At 37.9% G+C, this 22,477-nt stretch overlaps 2 protein-coding genes across 3 annotated transcripts; one reads left to right on the top strand and one right to left on the bottom strand.

Moving 5' to 3' along the window:
• Positions 1 to 345: 345 nt before the first annotated feature.
• Positions 346 to 9,046, bottom strand: LOC106713173 (phenoloxidase-activating factor 2). The gene is made up of 10 exons (XM_014505893.2): positions 8,911 to 9,046; positions 7,995 to 8,052; positions 7,474 to 7,596; positions 7,292 to 7,397; positions 6,462 to 6,543; positions 5,862 to 5,956; positions 5,107 to 5,345; positions 2,151 to 2,335; positions 1,316 to 1,480; positions 346 to 515 (listed from the first exon to the last, which is right to left on the bottom strand). The coding sequence occupies exons 1-10, from the start codon at positions 8,941 to 8,943 to the stop codon at positions 357 to 359; spliced, it is 1,245 nt and encodes a 414-aa protein (XP_014361379.2). The 5' UTR covers positions 8,944 to 9,046; the 3' UTR covers positions 346 to 356.
• Positions 9,047 to 10,356: 1,310 nt separating this feature from the next.
• LOC106712966 (phenoloxidase-activating factor 2) lies at positions 10,357 to 19,161 on the top strand. Of its 2 annotated transcripts, XM_014505658.2 has the most exons (10): positions 10,357 to 10,434; positions 12,484 to 12,629; positions 13,075 to 13,110; positions 13,527 to 13,638; positions 13,892 to 14,212; positions 15,112 to 15,229; positions 15,806 to 15,911; positions 16,694 to 16,881; positions 17,119 to 17,283; positions 18,418 to 19,161. In XM_014505658.2, exons 1-10 carry the CDS (start codon positions 10,430 to 10,432, stop codon positions 18,571 to 18,573), a joined length of 1,353 nt encoding a protein of 450 aa, XP_014361144.2. In that variant the 5' UTR covers positions 10,357 to 10,429; the 3' UTR covers positions 18,574 to 19,161. The 2 variants fall into 2 exon arrangements, with proteins under 2 accessions (XP_014361144.2, XP_014361151.2); XM_014505665.2 differs by lacking the exon at positions 13,075 to 13,110.
• The last annotated feature ends 3,316 nt before the right edge of the window (positions 19,162 to 22,477 follow it).

The raw sequence follows: 22,477 nt of genomic DNA, 5'->3' as shown, positions 1-22,477 counted from the left end.
GTCAACCATTTTATACCGTGACTCTAGCACCTGGCGGGGTTTTTTGACAAATCATGGTTATTGAAACATTATAATGCGTAGGCGAAATGCGATATTTACCAATAACTAATGAAGTACTTATACCCAAAGTATTGTGGTCATATATATTTATGGTGAAACAAATAACCTCGTTGACGTCAATAATATCAATCAACGGCGGTCAAAGGGTTAAAACACGTGTTTAACTAAACAGCGTTTTTTGAAGTAATACATTAAATGTGTATCTTAATGTAAACGTATACCAAACCTTCTAATTATATCATTACATTAAAGTACACGCTGGAAATAAAAAGGACTTTTAAAAAAAAAAGATTTATTCAATAAGTGTAGGAATCCTGACCGAAGCCGAGTTCCGCCATCTTGGCATCAATCCAAGGCCGGAGCGCGCCGACATCGGCGTACACAGCAGGCAAAGCGTCTCCGCAACCGAGGCCCCAAGCAACCATACCTGAAGCGGTGTACCTACCCACCTGACCCTGCAACAAAAATTAACAAGTGTTAGAAAAAAAACCGACTCGCTAAAGTTAGGCTTGCCAGGTCGCCAAACCTACTATCCGGACAGACCAGCCAGTTTGGCCGAACATTTGGGTGACCTTTCTACCCTATAATATTTAGGATTTTGTCGCAGTATTAACTGGTACACTCTCGTTTGAGAAATGTAAAAAGTCTAACAAAAGCTGGAAAACCGTTTATTTTGGCCGGACACGCAATCAAAAAGCCTACCTATGTCCGGCTTTATCCGGACGCCTGGCAACGCTAGCTGAAGCTGTGGGTGGATTCAGACTAGCGCCATCTTGTAGTGCTGTAACTTTAGGCCCTCCTTACACAAGGCGATGTAAATTTTAGAAGCCCGACGATTTTAGACGTCAAAAGACTAATACAATGTCATAGAGTTATCGAAAAAATCAGTAGCTTGTTACTTGTTTGTTAAGAGCGTCGTGAGGAAAGTCGCTGCAATTGTTTTCTTCTTCTTCTTCAGGTACTTCTCCGACTATTGAAGGTTGGTGGTCCTTGTTAAGATGGTGGAGGATGACATGTAGACGCTACGACTGACTGAATAGACGATTCGCGTCGACGATTCAACGGTATGTCTACGAAGCGCGACGCGATACTCGGAATCATTAGTATCGAAGATTTATGTATTGTGTACAAAGGGGCTATATTTACTGTTGATGTTTATAGGTAGTCCGAAATCAGGTCTCGTTATTATAAAAAATCTGGAAAAGGAATTAGGCAATTTTTTTTTATTTCAGACATTAAGGTCAAAGGCACTTACGTTTATAGGACACATTAACGGTGAACCACCATCTCCAGTGCACGTGTCCTTGTTAGGTTCCCCACCAGCGCACATGAACGTATTGTGCAGATTGAATACAGGACCCAATCTAGTCTTACGAAGTTCCCTCTGACATTTACTCCTGTCTATAACTGGAATTTGAACCTGAAATACATAAAAGAATTTAATATATAATATAGTTGATTTAAAATACTATTTTTAAATAAAACAAAAAAATAACTGATCGTTCTATGACACTTGGGAGAAGAACACGAATCGAAAACCTCACTAGTCAAAATCGGTTCAGTGGTTTTGACTTATATGCCGTCACAATGGAATTTACATACGAACCCGAATGCGTTAAAAACCGTTCTTTCACCATTGGATTCCGAAACCTATATATCCGTATAAAAGATATCGTCATTCCTGTCCTTATCTTTGACAAAACAAAGATAACAATATTTTCAAACGAGAATTTAGGTCTCAGAAACAAGCTCTAGCTAAATAGTTGTATTAGAGGCCCGACACAAATGGCAATTATTTTGGAAACCGAGCGAATACTGAGGATCTCCTTTCTCTACAGTCCTGACCACTGGTTGCTTGAGTAATGGAATTCCACAGTCTGTGGTGTATTTTTTTAATACATATAATGTATTTTAAGGAAAATATATAAATAAATGAATATATTAACAATAACCTTACTAATATTATAAATACCAATGTATAGATAGATGGATGTTTGTTTGAAGATATCTCCGGAATGACTGGACGGATCTTTATCTAATAACGATTTATTGATGGTCAAAAGTTTATCTTCAGTTTTAAATGTACTCACCTTTTTAAGAACCGTCTGATATGCTCCTGCTTTGCCGAACTTCTTCTTTCCCCAGCCAGCGGAGAAGCATCTGGTGCCGTCTACCGCGCGCTCACCGGCGGGAGGTAGACAAATAGAGTTCACATTAGAAACAAAGTCTAAAGGCTTGTCTAGTACTAAAAGTGCTACGTCGTTGAATAGGTTCGCTGTGGAAAAAACGTAAAGCTTCAGTGACGATATAGATATATAGAAGAGTACATATGGCGACCCTACAGAAGAGAAAGGCCAGGTTGATAATATATTCTGTTACATGACATTCGTTCATGGATTTTAAAATAGCATCCCTAAAAAGTTTTTTATTTTATTCCGACTCAAACGCGTCTGTTGTTACGTGACAGTTATTTCTATATCTATTATTGATTCGAATCCTTACCACCGCTACCATCCGCTACATAATGGCGATAATCGAATAATCACTAAAAACCACGGCTTATAGCCTTTCCATCTACAGGGGTCAGTGTCTATGTGACATTTTTTTTAAAGTCATTAAATCTTCTACATATAAAATGGGAGTGTCTGTATGTAATATCGAAAAAAAAAACAACATATTTCGTACACATTTTAGTATTGTATTTGCGTAGCAAATATCGAAAAACCAACTTTTAAAATTTTTGTCTGTCTGTCTGTTCCGGGTAATCTCCGAAACGGTTGGACCGATTTTGGCGGGACTTTGAATGGAACGTAATACGGGTTGCAGACCAAGAGCCTATGCTAAGTTAGTTTAGCTTAGCTCGCATAGCTGACGCAGTTTTCCATACTTGTGTTCAGACCGCAAACTATGCGAACTAAGCTATGTGAGCCAACTAAAATATGCGAAGCTAAGTTAGTTGTGTATGCCGATGCGCAGCTACACAAGCTAAGCTAAGCCCCTCCCGTTACCCCGCACACACTTTGCACATCCTTGTGTGTTGTCCACTGTTCTTTGTTATAGATTAATTTATTATTAATTTGTTTGTAATATCTCCGATAATCAATGATAACAAATCATAAAACTGAACTCTTGTAACAAGATAATATAACTGAAAATGTTCATCTTCTAACTCATAAAATAAAGTTCTAAACTCTCCACTTGTGTGCCGAGATTGAATGTGTTAACATATCCAAGATCTGGAACTGGAACGTCTTTTTCTTAAATAATAATAAGTCAGTATTAATCTTTATTTTCTACTAGCTTTTACCCGCGACTCCGTCCGTGCGGAATAAAAAAAATGCACACAAAATAAAAAAGTTCCTATGTCCGTCTCTCAGTTCTAAGCTATCTCCCCATCAATTTTCAGCTAAATCAGTTCGACCGATCTTGAGTTATAAATAGTGTAACTAACACGACTTTCTTTTATATATATAGACTAGCTTTTACCCGCGACTCCGTCCGCGCGGAATAAAAAATAGAAAACGGGGTAAAAATTATCCTATGTCCTATTCCTGGTTCTAAGCTACCTGCCCACCAATTTTCAGTCAAATCGATTCAGCCGTTCTTGAGTTATAAATGGTGTAACTAACACGACTTTCTTTTATATATATAGATAATATAGATATAGATGTGTAACGTATTCATCATCGGAACTTTCTTCATCGATTATATTCATGGTGAGCGACGTCCGTCTAATAACTACGCAACACTGACTGAGCTTTGGCTTAGCTGTTGGTGTGCACGCTATTTATTTCTAGCTTATCTTAGCCTAGCTTGCTTGGCATAGATTAGTTTAATCGTGACATAGTTTAGTTTTCGGTCTGCAACCGGCTTTAATGATGAACGCGGGAATTTTATAGGGAACATTTTAATTCTGCGTTGACAAAGTTGCAGGAAAATGCTAGTAATTATTAGCCGCTGCAATAATTTGTTTGGTTCAGTGACGTTACTGTATTATAGCATTGCCAACGCAAAGCATTCGTGGTTTTGAATTAGTTATCATTTGTATGTATAAATAAGTAAATCCATAGCACAGATGATAACAAAGTTTGAGGTTTTCCTGTTTACGAACTTTAAGCACTAATTTGAAATGAAATAAAATAAGAGATATAAATATAATACCAGTCATAGAGTGGAAAATACGAGTAATTTCCTTCAATTATTCCAATCAACACATTTTACAAAGACAGCTATAGTCCGAAAATGATTTTACTTGTTATTTTAAAATTATGCCTCACCGGGTCAACTAACCTTTTCGTATCGGATTCAGACGCGCAACAAAAAATGTTGTTTTTTATTACTCAGTGTTTTAACATAAATCAACGTGTTCCATATAATGTCTAGATTACAATCTTAATATATATAAATCTCGTGTCACAATGTTTGTCCTCAATGGACTCCTAAACCACTTAACCGATTATAATAAAATTCGCACACCATGTGCAGTTCGATCCAACTTGAGAGATAGGATAGTTTAAATCTCAAATTATAGTCGCAATTTTAATTTATTGCTAATTATTTGTCTGTTATTATTTGACAGTCACAATTATCTGTTAACTCCAAATTATTCTAACAGATGTCGATACCTTTCGACTGGGTTGAGTAAGTAATCAATAGATGGCGCTGCTATGGTAAATCTACGAACGTGTCATATAAGCATATTAACTGCGCGCGGACGGAGTCGCGGGCGACAGTTAGTGATAATATAGTTTTAAAGTTTCTAATTCGCGAACAAATTGTCAAACAACCTAAAAATCCTGTATCTGACAGATGGAGTGACGTTTTTGACGTTAAGATCTAACCAAGGAGTTCGTTCAATGTGACGTTAACCGCCATCTTTGCATATGTACTCTGTATTTTAAATATACTATGATGGCGCTTTAAGTTTTTTAAAATAAAGTTTGTGCAATAATATAAAATATTACAATAATGTGGGCAAGGTGTGGGTAATGTGGGCAAGGTGGGCAAGGTGGGCCAGGTGGGCAGGTGGCTCTTTATAATACTCACTTCTTTTAGTATTGAAAAGTTCATGAATAATAATCCTCTCAACGTTCCTATCTTGATAGGGGAGTACTTCATCCTCAGAGGTAGTGTTCCATTCGCCGGCGCGCGCTCGCAGATTTAAATTCTTCTCGTAAACGTTGTGTGCGGTAGTGAGCACTACCCGCGGGTGTATCACAGACCCGCCGCAAGTATATAAATACAACTTACTACCCTCAGGCTTCTCAGGATTTGCCGGTACTACCCTATGTATTAAATAATTTAATATAACAAAAGAAATTTGAACTAGGTTTAGCCCGTTACTCCGTCCACGCGGAATAAAAAAAAGGAAACGGGATAAAAAGTATCCTATATTCGTCTCCTGGTTCTGAGCTAAATCCACACTATTTTTTAGCCAAATCGGTTCAACAGATCTTGAGTTATGGCGTGACTAACATGACTTACTTTTTCAAATATACTTATATATATTAAAAAGAGAAAAGATTTGATCGTCCGTATTGTAATGAATAAGCTACGAAACTACCGAACCGAACATTTTTTCACTGTTGCGAAGCTACACTATTACTGGGTAACTATATTTATTACTAGATTTTTTTTTAATTCCGCACGGACGAAGTCGCCGGCAAAAGCTTTTTGATAAAAATAGCTTTATGTACTTCTCCATATTAACTTTAACTGTGCGATAAACATTCATCGGTTCTTTAAAAAGGGGTACAAAGTTTGTACTGCATATAATACTCGTTAGTAGAAAAATCACTTACTTGAGTACGGCGACTATCCAGGGGAACTCAGCAAATTCGGTATTATCCGACAGGATCTCAGTATTATCGCCGTTGCGCCAACCGCACCCTGACTTCTATAAAATATATGTTTTTAAGTTAGGCACTTTTAGTTCAGTTATCACGTTAAGTTATCAAATAAAAAAAACTGTCTATGTCGAGTCCGCGTTTCTTCCGCCTAATCTCCGAAACGGCTGGATCGATTTTGACGGGACCAAAGGTGAACATTAACTCGTTAATCGTTAATTAACGAAGTTAACATTTTGCTTAACGGATTAACTTTTAAGTTAACTTCAAAAGTGTTAACGCTTTTGTTATCAAAAGTCATCAAAAGATCTTTCACTTGTTTTGCATGCATTTTGGTATGGTTAACTTTTAACGATTAACTTTAACTAGCGTTACATTTTCGAAAATTTATCGCTTTAACGATTAACGAAGTTAATTTTTCCATTAACTGTGCCCATTTGCGGACGGGACTTATATTGGAAAACAGCTGACGTATGCAAGAGTGACATAGACTATTTATTAATTCCATGCTGAAGAATTTACGTGACAGCTAGTTATAAATATAATAGTTATTACCGGCACAGTCTCAACGCCGGACAACGATATATCTTCAAAACCACAACAAATTTCATCGGCCCCAATACAAATGCCTTTGTCACTGAAACATAAAAGTAATGAGTTACACTGGGGGGAATAACCGAGCCCGCCGATGACAGCATCGCACGGCAAATGTAACTAAGAACGCAGACTGTGGATGCTTACTAGTCGGAATTTAGAGGCTCTGAAGTACCCCCTAATCCTTTTATTCCTAAGACGAGATGAAGTCGAGGGAGAAAAATAGTGAGAGAAGCAGCCTACTTATCCTTTAAACGGAGGAAAGTATAAAATAATAAAATCTTCTTTTAGAACCTTACTATATTAGTTAGTCTTAGAAATAGGATCCTTTTTGACTCTAGGGAACATCAATCGAATTGCTCTTTCTGTATTTGTTTGTATGAACAGATTTTTTTTATTTTTTTATATTACAAGATGGCAAACGAGCAAGCGGCCACATGAATTCGCCGAAATGGCGAAGCGACCGCTGCCCATAGACATTCGCAATTGCAGATGCGTTGCCTACCCTCAATCGACGAAAGAGGAGACGCACAAAAAGAGAATATTTAACCTTCCTATGCATCTCCTCCTTCATCAAATCCACCTCCTCTTCCCACTCTGGAGGACGAAAACTGTTGTACTTACCCTACACGAGTGGAATAAGAACAGGTAGACGATGAATAACACATCCGGACCTACCTAGAAACCCGAGTTTCTCGGTTTCTCTCTAGAGATTGTTCGTTGGGACCTGATAATGACTATCCAAGTTCGAATGTATATAGTTATTTCTGCAGTTTATATTCTAGCCTTACCTTTTTCTAAGTGGTGAGAGTATTTTGGTACAACCCGATGGTACTGTACATGACCCTTCTCTCCCATCAGCCGTCATGCATTGTGTATTTGATTCTACCATTGGAACTGAAATTATATATACATTTGATACATCCGTGTATGCTGTTGCATCTTTAAGTTACTATTACTGTTGTTAGTGTACCTTCGTCTTTTTCTTTCAAACTTGGAATTGGTGCAGGTATATTAGTAGGAAGTCCAGATACGTTGGTCGTTGGCGCCTTCCCGAATATCTGTTCAAGTAATTTTGCTAGATCCTCGTCCGCATCTGTCAATATCAAGAAATAGTTGATTAAGTTTGAATGTGGACGGGTATAAAAGTAGAAGAAGACCGAAGAAAGTATGTTAATCTAATCGCATTTGTTTTGGAGATGAAAAGATTGTGTGTAAGAGGTTATGCGTTAACAGCTATAACGTCTGATAGAGATTTTTTTATATTATAAGGTAAACAAGTAAGCGGCTACTTGAATTCATGAAGTAGCGAAGTGATCGCTTTAATCGACGAAGAAGTGGACGCATATAAATCAAGTATTTTAACATCTCACTCCTGTGAGTTGAAAAAAAGTCTGTAATTTTATCTCCCTTAATGTAGAATTAATACGAGATCTAAACTTAGGCACATTAATTAAGTGACCAAAGTTATTTACTTATTAAATATTTAAATACCATTCACTTGCGCTTGACATAGGCCAAGTAAGAAGATAAAAAATGCAGCTCTCGCCATCTGTAAAAGGCAATATTATTTTTAATTATATTGTGGAGAAATTTGTCGAGCAAGCGGCTACATGAATTCCTCGAAATAGCGAAGTGACCGCTGTCCATAAACATCCGCAATTACAGATGTGTTGCTTAACTTTAACTGACAGAGGAGGATACGCAGAGAAAGAGAATATTTTTTATTGAAAAAAAAATTGGTAGCAATTACGTAAATCCGCAAAGTTTGTGCACCTGTTAGGCGCTCATTTAATTTTAAAAATGACAACTCATGTTTTTGTGTTTTATAAATATTAATTCAAAGGTTACAAATATTATACTATGCTAATGTTTAGATGAATGTTTGTTTGATATACCCAGAACAGCTCTCAACAGATCTCAATGAAATTTGACATAAATATAGAACATAATCTGGAATAACACATAAGCTACTTATTACGTTTTTGTTTTAATTCCGCGCAGAAGAAGTCGCGGGCGACATTTAGTTCGGTTATAAATAACTATCAATGTAAGATAAATTGACGAGGTATTATTAAATATTAAAAATAATTTTCCTTGTACACATAAGTATTGAAATTTCCTACAAATTATGTTGTTTTGTTTACAATATTATAGATGATAATAGGTTATACTGTAAAATCTTTTAATATGACTAAATTTTTTAGCAAAGATTTCGTGATCGCGGAATAAAAAAAAAACAGTAAGCCTTTGCGCTATTCCGGACAGTAATCTATATCTGTGGCAAATTTCGCTGTTAAGAATGTACATACGGGCTATAAACATTACTCGGATATAAACATGAAGAAAATATTTTAATATCCATGCACATAAATACAAGAAAAACACAAATTAAAAAAAAAAGAATAACCTTATCACAGTTGTCTAAAATTAATTGAACCATTCACAAAACTGTTTAATTTTATTTGAATTATTTTAAAACATTATTCAAGTTTTAAACGACACAACGTTTGCGTTGAAAACAAAATTGTGACTGATCAAAATGTATCTACCATAGTGATGTTGAACAGATGTGATTCACTCTCGCCAACAGATTCACAGAAACCGGTTTATAACTTTATAAAACACTAGCTGTCGCCCGTGACTCCGTCTGCGCGGAATAAAAAAAAACTTAATAAGTAGCCTATGTGTTCTTCCAGACTATGTCTTACATCTGTGCGAAATTTTATCAAGATCCGTTGAGCCGTTCCGGAGATACGTTCTAACAAACATCCATCCATGTAAACTTTCGCATTTGTAATATTAGTAAGATTAAGAAGCAATGTACGATGAATCAATGTACACCGCCATCTATGAGAACTTCATTAAACTAAACAGTAAATAAACACTTGCTTAGGAAATAATTAATTGATACATTTTACACGTTTACATTCACGACATAAGCGAATAATTGAGATGATAACTATTCTATCCAGTAAGTTAGACCAAAATACGGGTACATGTGAAATTTGATTGAAATCGGTTCAGTAGTTTTGGAGTTTAATGGCAACATACATCGTGACACAAGATTTTTATATATATAAAGATTTTAACGTGCAATTTTCATAATACAGATTTATTCATCCCGCTACGCCCCAACACACCTAAAATTGTGTTCTGCGCAGCGACTCGCACGAAGTTAAGAGCCGTCAAGATGTCAAATACAACAATAGTAAAGTGACCGGTGAATTTCACTATTTTATAAGAAAGTTGTTTTGTTAAAAATTATTTAAATCATACGACAATAAAGTTAGAGCGATGCAGTGGACAAGTACATCACTATGAATAAATTATTACCTAAAGTTTTATTCACAGTGGGTTTTTGCTAAGGTTATGGGTCATGCATATAAAGATTGTTCTTGTGGTTATTATAACATTAATAATATTACACAGATAATGTTAAAAAAAAACACCGATAGTAGATAAATAGGGATAAAGACAGTTTTATCGGCACCCGTTGAAACCATAGGGACATCTAGCTTCTGTTAGCAAAAGGTTAAGCCATACCCAAGAACATAATTCACTATGGATTTTATATAAATACAAACAGTCATATATAGGCATATGTTATAGTCATGTATTTTAGTTTACTCGTATGGGTATAACGTCAAGTATTCTAGGTACATTTCCAGTCCAATAATTTCAACACAATTTTTTAAAAACTGCAATAAAAATATTTGTTTGTAACATCAATAATTCTTAAATATAAATTATGTTTTTCCCAGCGTAAATTCTTGGTGATAAGATTTTTTATGTGTGTAGTTTTTTTAAATGCCAGATGTGAGCAATTTTCCTGTTCAAATTAATTCAGTTTGCGCGTCCTCGTCGACCTAGGAGGTCGTTTCGCGCCTAAAGTCTTATTTTTATTCTGTGACAGCTGTCAAACAGAAATGAGGTAATTTTTTTTTAATTTTAAGGCTTTGATTTTAGTTTTATGTATTATAGTTTTAATGATAGGCATATAAATGTTACTAAAATGATAAATGCGAATGTTTGGATAGATGGATGGATGTTTGTTTGAAGGTATCTCTGGAACGGCTCAACGGATCTTGATGAAATTTGATACAGATGTAGAGCATAGGTTGGAAGAACACATAGGCTTCTTATTACGTTTATTTTCAAATCCGCGCGGTCGGAGTCGCGGGCGACAGCTAGTATATAATAAATATTGTTTAGTTAAAATTGTTCAAAATTCGATCATTATTCGTAATCAAAGTTTTTTTGTTGCTCTTCTTCACCAAATTCAACCTAATTTGCCTTAAGAGGCTTTTTTTTTTTTTAAAGAGGGGAATGCTTTATGCATACGCCGTGTCCCGAAGGGGGACACGGAGTTATGTGAGATTCTCTCCCCTAATGGGAGCATACCCACTAAACCACCTCTGTTCCTCCTGCGCATGGTGACGAGGCTACGGGCACGCTTTCGCACTCTTCCGCGGCCCCGTCTGCGCCAGCCGCCGCAGCAGCTCCACCACTGGGGTGGGTTGATCCCACCAACCTCCATTGGGGAGGCACGCCGGAACGAAGGCGCGCCTTCCTCCTGGCCCTTCGAAGCGGGTGACAGGTCCCCCCGAACCTGTCACCACAGGGCTATGGAAGCCGGAGAGGCGGGGTTTTACCCCCGCCTCCCCAGCCACCATCGGCGGGTCCGATGGCGGGTCCCGCCGTTGACCCAACCGGGCCGCGGAGGGGCTGGATATGCCAGTACCCCCCGCGGCCCCACCACACATCCGGCCACGTGGGCTGCAGGGGGCAGGATAAACCAGTACCCACCCACACCCCCCGCGGCCCCACCTCCAGGCCTGCTCCGAGGCACGCTAGACCGACCCTGGTTCCTCTTAGCTTCACCGTGGGAGGCGACCAGGCGGACCCACCACAGTCCGCCTCTCGCAGCCTCCTCCGGGTGGGTCGGCCCTGCACGCTAGACCAGTCTAGTCCCGGCCCTAGACGACCGGTCCTGCACGCTAGGCCGACCCTGGTTCCTCTTAGCTTCACCGTGGGAGGCGACCACGGTTACTAGAGCCCCACCGCCACGACAAGGCGGGAACCGTTGGTGGGGGCCTTAAGAGGCCTAATTTTAGTCCTCTTTCCCTTCTCACTCTTTTCTTATAAGACTGTATAGGAAGGAGAGGTGATATGCAGAGTAATGGATGCATAGGAATTTAAAAATAGCTAATTCAAGTGGCTGCTTGTTTGTTTGCCATCTTTTGCCATCAAAAATGAAAGTGTGTACTCACAATATGAATAGATATAAAAAAATCAAATCTATATACATACTTAATTCAAGCGGAATAAGATAACTTATTGACCTTATATTTATCTGACTTTGTCAAATGGCAAGTGCAGGCAAAATGAACTTATAAATAATTTATCTTAATATTAAAATGCGCATGTCTGGATGGATGGATGTGCTAAAAGGATGACATTGCGCACTAGGCTTATTTTCACACTCTTTTATTTTCTTACTAGGAATTAAATCATAATAGGCCCATAGATAAAGGAAATCTAATAATGTTTAAAAGTAGACAATCTCGATTCGATTAAACACGTAAATTGCAAAATGTCATCAGTTACCCTTTCATTTCTTGCATATAGTCCGGCAGAATTATTTGACCCGGTAAGATCGCGGTTTTTTCTGTCAGAAAATATATAATACCTACTTCGGCATTGAAAATTATGTGCAAGATCAAAAATGACAAGTTATAGACCGACAAGCATAGAGCATTATGTATTATTATTTGCTTAGACTAAGAAGCCGACAAGGATATCTGACGCGGTGGGCATAATTCAAACTAAATTATGAGAGAAAAAGTGTCACTTGTCAAATAACAAAGAGTTAAGTACTGTAGCTGTCATGTTTTTTTTGTATGTCATTTTATATGACCATGTGGGTATTAATTTCGGTTTTGGATCGAAACAAAGGATAACTCAATCATATTTTTGCCAGGTTTATATTTTTATTCGTGGCGCTAGTGTCGCCTTTCTGCCTAACTGCGGGCCAGTCGAGCGATGACAACGCCATGGCGGTAGTACTGCAAAACGAGGCTAGCGATGGCTACGTGAATCTCGATCCTACTTTAAGTGAAACTACAGGTTAGTTACTAGTTCTATTTGCTACAAAACTGAATATGACACTAAGGGGAAGAATACGAATCGAATGGCACCTCATTTGTCAAAATCGGTTCAGTCATTTAGGTTCAAGGCCATCACAAAAGTACAGTAGTTTGCAGATATCTTGGTGGTTCTTTACTTCGTGCGAGTTGCAGCGCATAATTCAATGTTTGCGGGTATCTGGGCGTAGCGGGATGCGGGGCTGTACATTGTGCAGTGCGCCGATGACCTTGAGCTGCAAATATATTTGAAAAGAACTCTACTTTAACAAACCAAGCGGTAACGCTTCTATTATAGTCCCCATTTGTCAAATAGAAAGAAAGGTGTGACAATATGCGACAAGTGTCACTGCAGTGGAGTTATGCGGTGATAAAGTAATTTTTCTTGGCTGTAAGATGAATGAACTAAAGTGAATTGTAATTTTTAGGAATTGTATCAAAAGCTGGAGAAGACGAGCCTCAAGGTAAATTTACTTATATAAATAAACCAACTGTTGCTCGCGAAACAGAGAAAGAATTTTTAAAATCGGATTTTTTTCATCGTAAGGTGACAAACGAGCAAGCGGGCACCTGAATACGCGCCTACATAGCGAAGCGACCTCTGTTCATAAACATCCGCAATTACAGATGCGTACTTCTAACCGACAGAGGAGGGGATGAACAGAAAGAGGATGTATCCACATCCTATGCGTCCTCTCTTCTGTCAAATCCACTTTTCCTTGTCATCCTTTCCTTATAAGAAAAAGGTGGGAAGGGAAAGGGGTTTAGTAGTTTCGGAACCTCTACAATGTAAAGAAACAAACAATCAAATCTTTTCTTTTTTTATCTGTATAACTAACATTACTTAATTGTTAATAATATGTTTTTTATTTTTTTTCAGTTGAGAACTGCACAACAGAGGATGGATTTCCGGGCTTATGTGTGAAGTATTATCTTTGCGATCAGGACTCTAAGACTATTATTGAAGATGGCTATACTATAATAGACGTCAGGTTTGTTAGCATTGGTTATTCAGACTGAAAATCTTTTCGTGACTTGCCTCCTACTATCAATTAAACATTCGTACTAATGACATCTTTAGTCAATTTGAAATCCGTAGTATTGACATTGTTCTTAAAGTTTAAATTGAAATTCCATGCTATCGACATTAATGCATTTTTGATTAAGCCTAAACATTTTGTCATATTTTGAGGTATATGCGTTTGTTTTTCTGTTAATCGAATCTTTCGATCGTATCTATTACAGAATAGGTGGAGCTTGTGCGAAGTTATTGGATGTTTGTTGTCGACGTAACCAAATAAATGAAGAACCAAAAAAAGTGACCACAACGACAACTGTACCGCCTATTGCCGCTTCAACTGATGATAAGGCGATTAGCCCTACTGATTTGAACATACCTCTCGTGTTTGACAAGAAAACAAAGACAGGCAAGTGTGGGATAAGCAATCCAGGAATAAATATATTTGGCGATACTCCCAGGATGAGCGACGATGATACACCTCTATCACCTGATAATAAAGTGTATGCCGACTTTGGTGAATATCCATGGATGGTCGCTGTACTTAGGTAAGATTTATGGATTGATGCAATATGATCACACGGAAGACGCAAGTACGCAGTAACCGCACATTTCGTCTGATTTTCTGGATGTTAATTCTAGTTCTCTCCCCCCTTCTACCATTTTCTATTAAAGAAAATATAGAGGTAGATATTGTGCAGCATAGGATGTATAGGAAATATTTTTGTACATTCTTTCCTCTGTCCAGAAAGGCAACCTAACGACAATCAATTTGGAGATTTAAAGAATCTCCAAGTTGATTGTTGTAAAGTTGCCTCAAATCGTTAAATCAGAAATGTGATCGCTGCCTATAGACATTTTCAACAAGTTGTCTAACTTAAGGCCTTTGGTACACAAGGAAAATCTTCGGAACCCGATGATTTTAATTGCAAAGTGTCTTACGCAATACATTTAATACTTAGCGCTCGTCACCGATGTTTCTATCTGTCGTGCCAAAGAAAAGTCGAGTAAAGACTCTTAACCAATTTTTCGAGATTGTCGTGATTAAAATCGCTGCAATTTTCAAGATGGCGGTGCTAATCTATGCAGTTGTCATATATTCCCTATACGACACAATTATATAATACTAGCTTTTACCCGCGACTCCGTCCGCGCGAAATAAAAAAAAATAGAAAACGGGGTAAAAATTATCCTATGTCCGTTTCCTGGTTCTAAGCTACCTGCCCACCAATTTTCAGTCAAATCGATTCAGCCGTTCTTGAGTTATAAATGGCGTAACTAACACAACTTTCTTTTAAATATATAGATAGATTAGTTTCGACGATTTCCATTGCCTTGTGTACGAAAGGCCTTAAATTGACACGAAAAATAAAAAATAGAAAAATATATAAGAAAAGTTCTTTTTTTAAATCCAATTGAAAGTAATCTGTATATTTTTGTCAAATAGACGTCATGTAGAAGGAGAAAAATGGAATAAAAATAATTACAAAGGAGGTGGCACTCTTATACATCCATCAGTTGTTATGACAGTGGCTCATAATGTTGCGGGAATGCAACCAGAAGAAGTAAGTACATCTTGTATTGTACGTTTCCACAGTTTTTTTGTTAACTAGCTGTCGCCCGTGACTTCGTCCGTGCGCAATTAGAAAAAATTAATTAATAGCCTATGTGTTCTTCCAGACTACGTTCTAAATTTATTTATTTATTTATTTATTTATTTAACTGGAAAACTATGTTTTTATAGTTTTCGCAAATAGACAGCAAAAACAATAGTATCAAAATCGCGAAGAGAATAAAAACAATTGATAAGAAAAGGGAAAGTATAAAAATAATTCAAAAAAAGTTGAACAAATTAAAAGTGAACAGGAAGGTAAAAAAACAACATTTATGCCAAATTTCATCGAGATCCGTTTAGCCGTTCTGGAGATACCTTCAAACAAATATTCATCCATCCAAACATTCGCATTTTTAATATTAGTATGATTACCGGAAAAATGCATGTAAATTAAAATATTGCAATCGAATTGATAGGATATTCTTGTCGGTGTATACTGTATCATTCATGTCATTGCGAAAACATTGTAGGTTTGGATTTTCAATGTTGCCACATCAAAAATCAATTTCTCTTTTATTTTAAACAGTTAAAAATCCGAGCTGGTGATTGGGACACAAACACACAAGACGAAGAATATGAACACCAAGAAGTAAATGTTGCTAAAATTGTAGTTCATCAGAATTATTTCAGGCGTAAGTATCTTTAAAGCGTAATTCCTCACGAGACATTGCGCATAAAAAAAATTACGGTATACGTCTTTTCAAATATCTTAGTGGCTCCAAATTAAATGCGCGATGCGCAGTGCCCTCCCCGCGCATTCCTACTCCGCTAGTTACAACATTGTGTACTTTGCAGCGACTCGTGCAATATCCCGAGCCGTTAATATAATTGAATTCTCTTATAGGATGTAAAAGGAGTTCAAGAAATCCCTCCACTGGCTGTCCCAATCGGGCACAACTCTTATCTGCTTCCTTTAACTATTCGATAATTTTCTTTTCTTTTAGAAATGTTTTTTTACTATATTGATTGATTCTACTAGCTGTCGTCCGGGACTCCGTTCACGCGGAATTAAAAAAACTTAGTAACCTTTGTCCTCTTCCTGACTATGTTCTACATCTATGTCAAATTTCATCAAGATCCGTTAACTCGTTCTGTAGAACTGTCCTTACTTTCTAAAACACATCCGTCCATCCATCCAAACATTCTCATTTATAATATTAGTAAGAAGTAAGTAATAAAATGTGTTGTTTTAGTTTGAACAAAGCAATAATGCATAAGAGCCAGTAAATTCCTTTGCAAATAATTTAAAGCACTTACCGTTGATTTCTGAGAACTATACTTCTACATAAAGCATATCGTCATCCCTATCATTATATTTGACTAAACAGAGATAACAATATTATTTAAATGGGGATTTTAGTCTCAGAAAACGACGGTTAGTCTTTGTTTTTTAATATGAGGATATTTGTTACAGCATCATTGTACAACGATATCGCTCTGTTGTTCTTGGAAAGACCTGTCGTAATGGATAGTCAGTATCCTAACATTGCGCTAGGATGCTTGGACAGAAGACCACCTCCCGTCAACGCGACTTGCTTCAGTATGGGCTGGGGAGCCAATAACTTTAATAACAAAAATGTATACGCATCTGTTCTAAAGAAGGTTCGTATGCTGGTACACTCTATTATGACCACGCGTGGTCGTCTGTATGACAATGCCTAAATCTATATTAAGGTCCTTAGGCCCCTGAAATTTTTCAAAAGCAATCGCGCTGGCTAAATGTGGGCTGGTATTTGAATTTCTTTGCAGATATGTGCTGGTTACATCAAGATGTTTTCCTTCACCGTAATAAGCTGCCATGATAATTGATAAAACTTATACTTGACCTTGTGTTGGCAGGTTAAACTTGGAATACTGGACCACAACGATTGTGAGTCAAAGTTAAAGAAGACACGCCTCGGTCCTCTGTTCAGATTGCACTCGTCCTTCATATGCGCCGGAGGTGAACAGGGTGTAGACACATGCAAAGGCGATGGAGGATCCTCACTCGTTTGTCGTATTAAAGTTAGTTTTTTATACTAATAAAGTTAAGCATTTAAAAAGACAATATGCTACTCATCAATCTAAGTCTAGTAGTACAAAATTGCAAATTGTCAAAAATGTCCATCGTCTCTTTGTCCTTACTCTTTGTGTTTTCTACCAGGTCGGTCTGTTATTTATCCCTGTCGCCCTTTTAATTAATGAATTAATCCCATTTCACGCAATGCATCTCTTCCTAGGCTTTACCAATGAAAGGATCCACATTTATATTTAAAGTTGCTCACATTCTTTCTACTTTATATAATATACTGTTCAATCCACTTGCTCCACATTATTTGAAAGAACGTTTTAAGTTTACATATCTCACTCATGAGCACACCTTGCGTTCTAGTACAAACTTTTCTCTTCTTACTCCTTCACACACTTCTTCTTTCTACTCAAAATCGTTCACGGTTTACGCTGTGAAACTATGGAACTCCTTACCTCTCAGTAAAAGTATTGAATCGTTTAAAAAACATGTCAAAGATCACTATCTGCAGCTCTAATTTGGCTATATATTACTGAAATATTGTATTATTTTATTTTCTCTTATTAATATTTCTATTGTTTTTATTTATATTTCTTGTCACTGTTCGTGTGAACTCTACCGATTTGGTTTACTTAGCTTAATTTCTACCCAAATATTGTCTGGCAGAGATCGCTGCTTAGCGATAAGACCGCCTTTTGTGTAAATCCTGTTGTACTTTCTTTTTTTGTAACTCCATGATAGTGCACAATAAAGTATATTTGTATTTGTATTTGTTGCTGTCATGTGTAATTCGTTCATGTTAAAATGCCAACACTTTACTTATGTCATATCATATTTCATGTCATGTCATGGTGTCATAAACTACCAGTAATGGTACCAGTTCAATAAATTAAACAAGTTTTTTGGTATAAGGTTGCAAACGAGAAAACGGCCACGGAAAATTGAAGAAAGGCTAGAATATGGCCTCTGACATACAGACTCATCAGATGAAACTCGGAATAACTTTCACTTGACAACCTGTTTTCTGTGTTGTATTGCACCGCTTGAGCCGGTCCATTCGTGAAATAGATGTTGTTGCTGACGTCTTCCACTGTTAAAAACGTAAATAATCTAATATTTTCTCTCCGCAGAACAGTTACGCTGTCTACGGCATGGTCTCGTGGGGGTTATCGTGCGGTAACAAGGAAGTCCCCGGCGTTTACGTAAATGTCCCTTCATTCTACGATTGGGTGACCAGTCAAGTCGCAGCGGAGGGTCACGATACCAAGACCTACGTGATAACTTAAACCTAAGCTGTTTTAATGATTCATCCGACGAAAACAGTATACCGACAAATTTATCTGATCCTGTGGCCATAAACTGTGAAACTTTAAGTTGGGTACTTACCAACGTTACGAAGTGATATGTAACATGTTACACGGCGAGCATTCACACAGTCTGTACTTAGTGTTACGGACGTAGTGTTACAGCTACGAGGCGCTCGATGCGATTTTACTACACTTCGTAACATTGAACAGTGCCCAGCTTTTAGATTACGCGGTATTACTTCCACTTGACGCCTGTCTTCTGTGTGGTCGTGTTATTTCACCGGGCGAGCAGACCAATTCGTGCAACTGATGTTTTTGGGAGTTATACCACTGTCACTGTTGTTTGGACTTTAATCTATCTACCAATGTTTTATTACAGAATTTTATATATAGTTGAGGATGTTTATTTCCTCCCCATTTAGGTGAACCATTTGTTTATTGCAAAGCAATTCGGTTGAATAATGTCATAGCAAGACATACATCAAATATTAGCTCTTATTGTAATTTTATGTACTAGTATGTATATACAATACTAACTGAATAGCGAATATACCTATAATTCCTTGGCCACACAATACAATGTGTTAAATAAAACATGCTTTTTACATTTTCATATTTTTACTTATTGTTTTATTTAATTACCTTTTCGAGAGAAAGTGATAGCAACATAAAAAGGGAGAAAGTGTGAGGATATCAGATATATATATATATATATATTGTTAGAGACAAAAATCAACACTGTGCCGGTGTATCGGCGCAGCACTAGACATGTCAAATATCAACGCTTACGTCGCCTCACTACAGCTATCTGTCACTTGGTTTTGGGAACTTTAGCGCGCAATACGCTCGAGATGATCTTGACTAACAATTCTCTAAAAGTTCAGAAGAGGGATATTACCCAAACTCACAAAGTGATTTTGTTGCATAAAAGAATCGTATTGTTTACCGGAGAGTAAGATTTTTAAAATTTGTAAGGATATTGAGAACTTCGAGTAAACGGTAAACTTAAAACGCACACCAGCGTGAAAATCTTCATATTTGGTGAGATTGTTCCATGTTTCTAATTATCTGTACCAAATTATTTACTGATTTCTTAATTTGGTGATTTCTAAAAGACTTGAAAACATTTTCCTAAAGTCATATTACGAAAATTGTTTCATTAACAGACCATGAAAAGACCATTGGCTTGAAAACACAAAATCAAGATTTGTTGTGTTTATTTCTATTTTAATGTTTGATTTAAAGGTTTGGTTGTATGTTTGGTTTTATGGTTTGTCAAGACACAAAAGTTATGTGTAAAATATTTAAATAAAAGTGCCTTTCATTTTAAAACAAGGTATGATTTATGTTGAGACACAAAAGTGGTGTGTAAAATATTATGAATCATACATTTTAATATTAAGATTATAATTTGGTTAAAAGATAAAAGTTTTGTGTAGAATATTTAAATATACTGTTGGCTTTAAGACAGTACTTTTAAAGACTACAAGTTATGTTATAATTTAACAGGATAACTAAAAATACTTTTCTGTATTTTAAGACACACAAAGAGGAATAAAGAGAAAAGACAGTCAAATTGAGGTATTAAAGTAGTTGGTACAAAAACTAAAATACACAGTCAGTGGTGTATTATGTGGAATATAATTTTGAAGCTGTGACAAATATGCATGAGATGAAAGGATGTTAAAATGCAATTGCAAGGCAAAGATTAGTTGCATTGTATTGTTGCATGCATTGCCAAAATATGAATGGAGGACCCCATGTATTCATTATGTCAGTTGATGACAAATTTAATTCAAGCGTTTACAGTAGTAGTAGTTCAGACTAGGGAACATGCCAATTAAGTTAAACCAAAAGGTGAGGATTCAGTAAAATTTTATTATGACAAACTTGGGATTGGCATGTCACATGTCATGTAATATGACAGATAGCATGATTGCTCAAGCCATTATTGGTATAATACTTATTCAATTTGTACTGCGGTAAGATCAAACCAAATTTTTTATATTTTTAGTGTTGATGTTTAATAAGATCAGGCTTTTCAATTAATTTAAAGAATTTTCCTAACAACTGAAATTGAGAATATAGATCAGAATCAGTTTATTCTTAAATATCTTAAGTCATTGATGTCCTTTCTAAGTTCAGTTTATTTTAATTTGTGTGTCACCAGGATACTTCTGAATTAAAACTTGATTTTATTGTTTGGTATGTCATGACATGCTTGCCCTACATGGTCATGTGATGAATGTTATAGATCCATAAAGATACTTGGTGTTTGAGATGACAAGAGAAATCGTGTAGATCGAGTTACCGCCTAAGGGTCCGAACCTGCGCATATCGCGAGAAGCACGCGATTGAAGCGCGTGTCGCGAGCAGCGCGCGATTGAAGCGCGTGTCGCGAGCAGCGCGCGATTGAAGCGCGTGTCGCGAGCAGCGCGCCATTGAAGCGCGTGTCGAGAGCAGAGCGCCAGTGAAGCGCGTGTCGCGAGCAGCGCGCCATTGAAGCGCGTGTCGGGAGCAGAGCGCCAGTGAAGCGCGTGTCGCGAGCAGCGCGCCATTGAAGCGCGTGTCGAGAGCAGAGCGCCAGTGAAGCGCGTGTCGCGAGCAGCGCGCCATTGAAGCGCGTGTCGCGAGCAGCGCGCCATTGAAGCGCGTGTCGAGAGCAGCGCGCCTGAGCGGTGCCTGTTTACGATCAGCGCGCCTGAGCGGTGCCTGTCTACAATCAGCGCGCCTGAGCGGTGCCTATTTACGATCAGCGCGCCTGAGCGGTGCCTATCTACAATCAGCGCGCCTGAGCGGTGCCTGTTTACGATCAGCGCGCCTGAGCGGTGCCTGTCTACAATCAGCGCGCCTGAGCGGTGCCTGTTTACGATCAGCGCGCCTGAGCGGTGCCTATCTACAATCAGCGCGCCTGAGCGGTGCCTGTTTACGATCAGCGCGCCTGAGCGGTGCCTGTCTACAATCAGCGCGCCTGAGCGGTGCCTATCTACAATCAGCGCACCAGTGAAACGCGTGTGGTGAGCAGTGCGCTTGTAAAGTGCCTGTCGTTAGCAGTGGCGCTTGTGAAGTGCCTGTCGTGAGCAGGCCGAGGCCGCGAACCTGTAGAGAGTCTTGATGGGTATAGATGTCATGGAGTACAGGGTGCACGGAATGCCAGGTATTTGACATGGTAGTAAAAATAATAATAATGATAAATTTATTTCAGACTCATGATCGATTTAAAAAAAAAAATCAAAGATTGCCTATGGGGCGTATGTTTAGCCTCAGGGCGTATATGTTGCCTCCGGGCGTATGTTTTGCCTATGGGGCGTATGATTAATAAAACTTTTATTCCAGCACATGATTGATAAAAGAAAATCAAAGATTGCCTATGGGGCGTATGTTTAGCCTCAGGGCGTATATGTTGCCTCCGGGCGTATGTTTTGCCTATGGGGCGTATGATTAATAAAACTTTTATTTCAGCACATGATTGATAAAAGAAAATCAAAGATTGCCTATGGGGCGTATGTTTAGCCTCAGGGCGTATATGTTGCCTCCGGGCGTATGTTTTGCCTATGGGGCGTATGATTAATAAAACTTTTATTTCAGCACATGATTGATAAAAGAAAATCAAAGATTGCCTATGGGGCGTATGTTTAGCCTCAGGGCGTATATGTTGCCTCCGGGCGTATGTTTTGCCTACGGGGCTGTGTTTTGCCTACGGGGCTATATGTTTTGCCTACGGGGCTAAGTTGTGCCTACGGGGCTATATGTTTTGCCTACGGGGCTAAGTTGTGCCTACGGGGCTATATGTTTTGCCTACGGGGCTAAGTTGTGCCTACGGGGCTATATGTTTGCCTACGGGGCTATATGTTTTGCCTACGGGGCTATATGTTTGCCTACG

Source organism: Papilio machaon, chromosome 28, assembly GCF_912999745.1.
Source record: "Papilio machaon chromosome 28, ilPapMach1.1, whole genome shotgun sequence".
Classification (NCBI taxonomy): Eukaryota; Metazoa; Arthropoda; class Insecta; order Lepidoptera; family Papilionidae; genus Papilio; species Papilio machaon.
The sequence above is the reverse complement of the archived record's forward strand: the minus strand, read 5'-3'. Positions and strand labels throughout refer to the sequence as shown.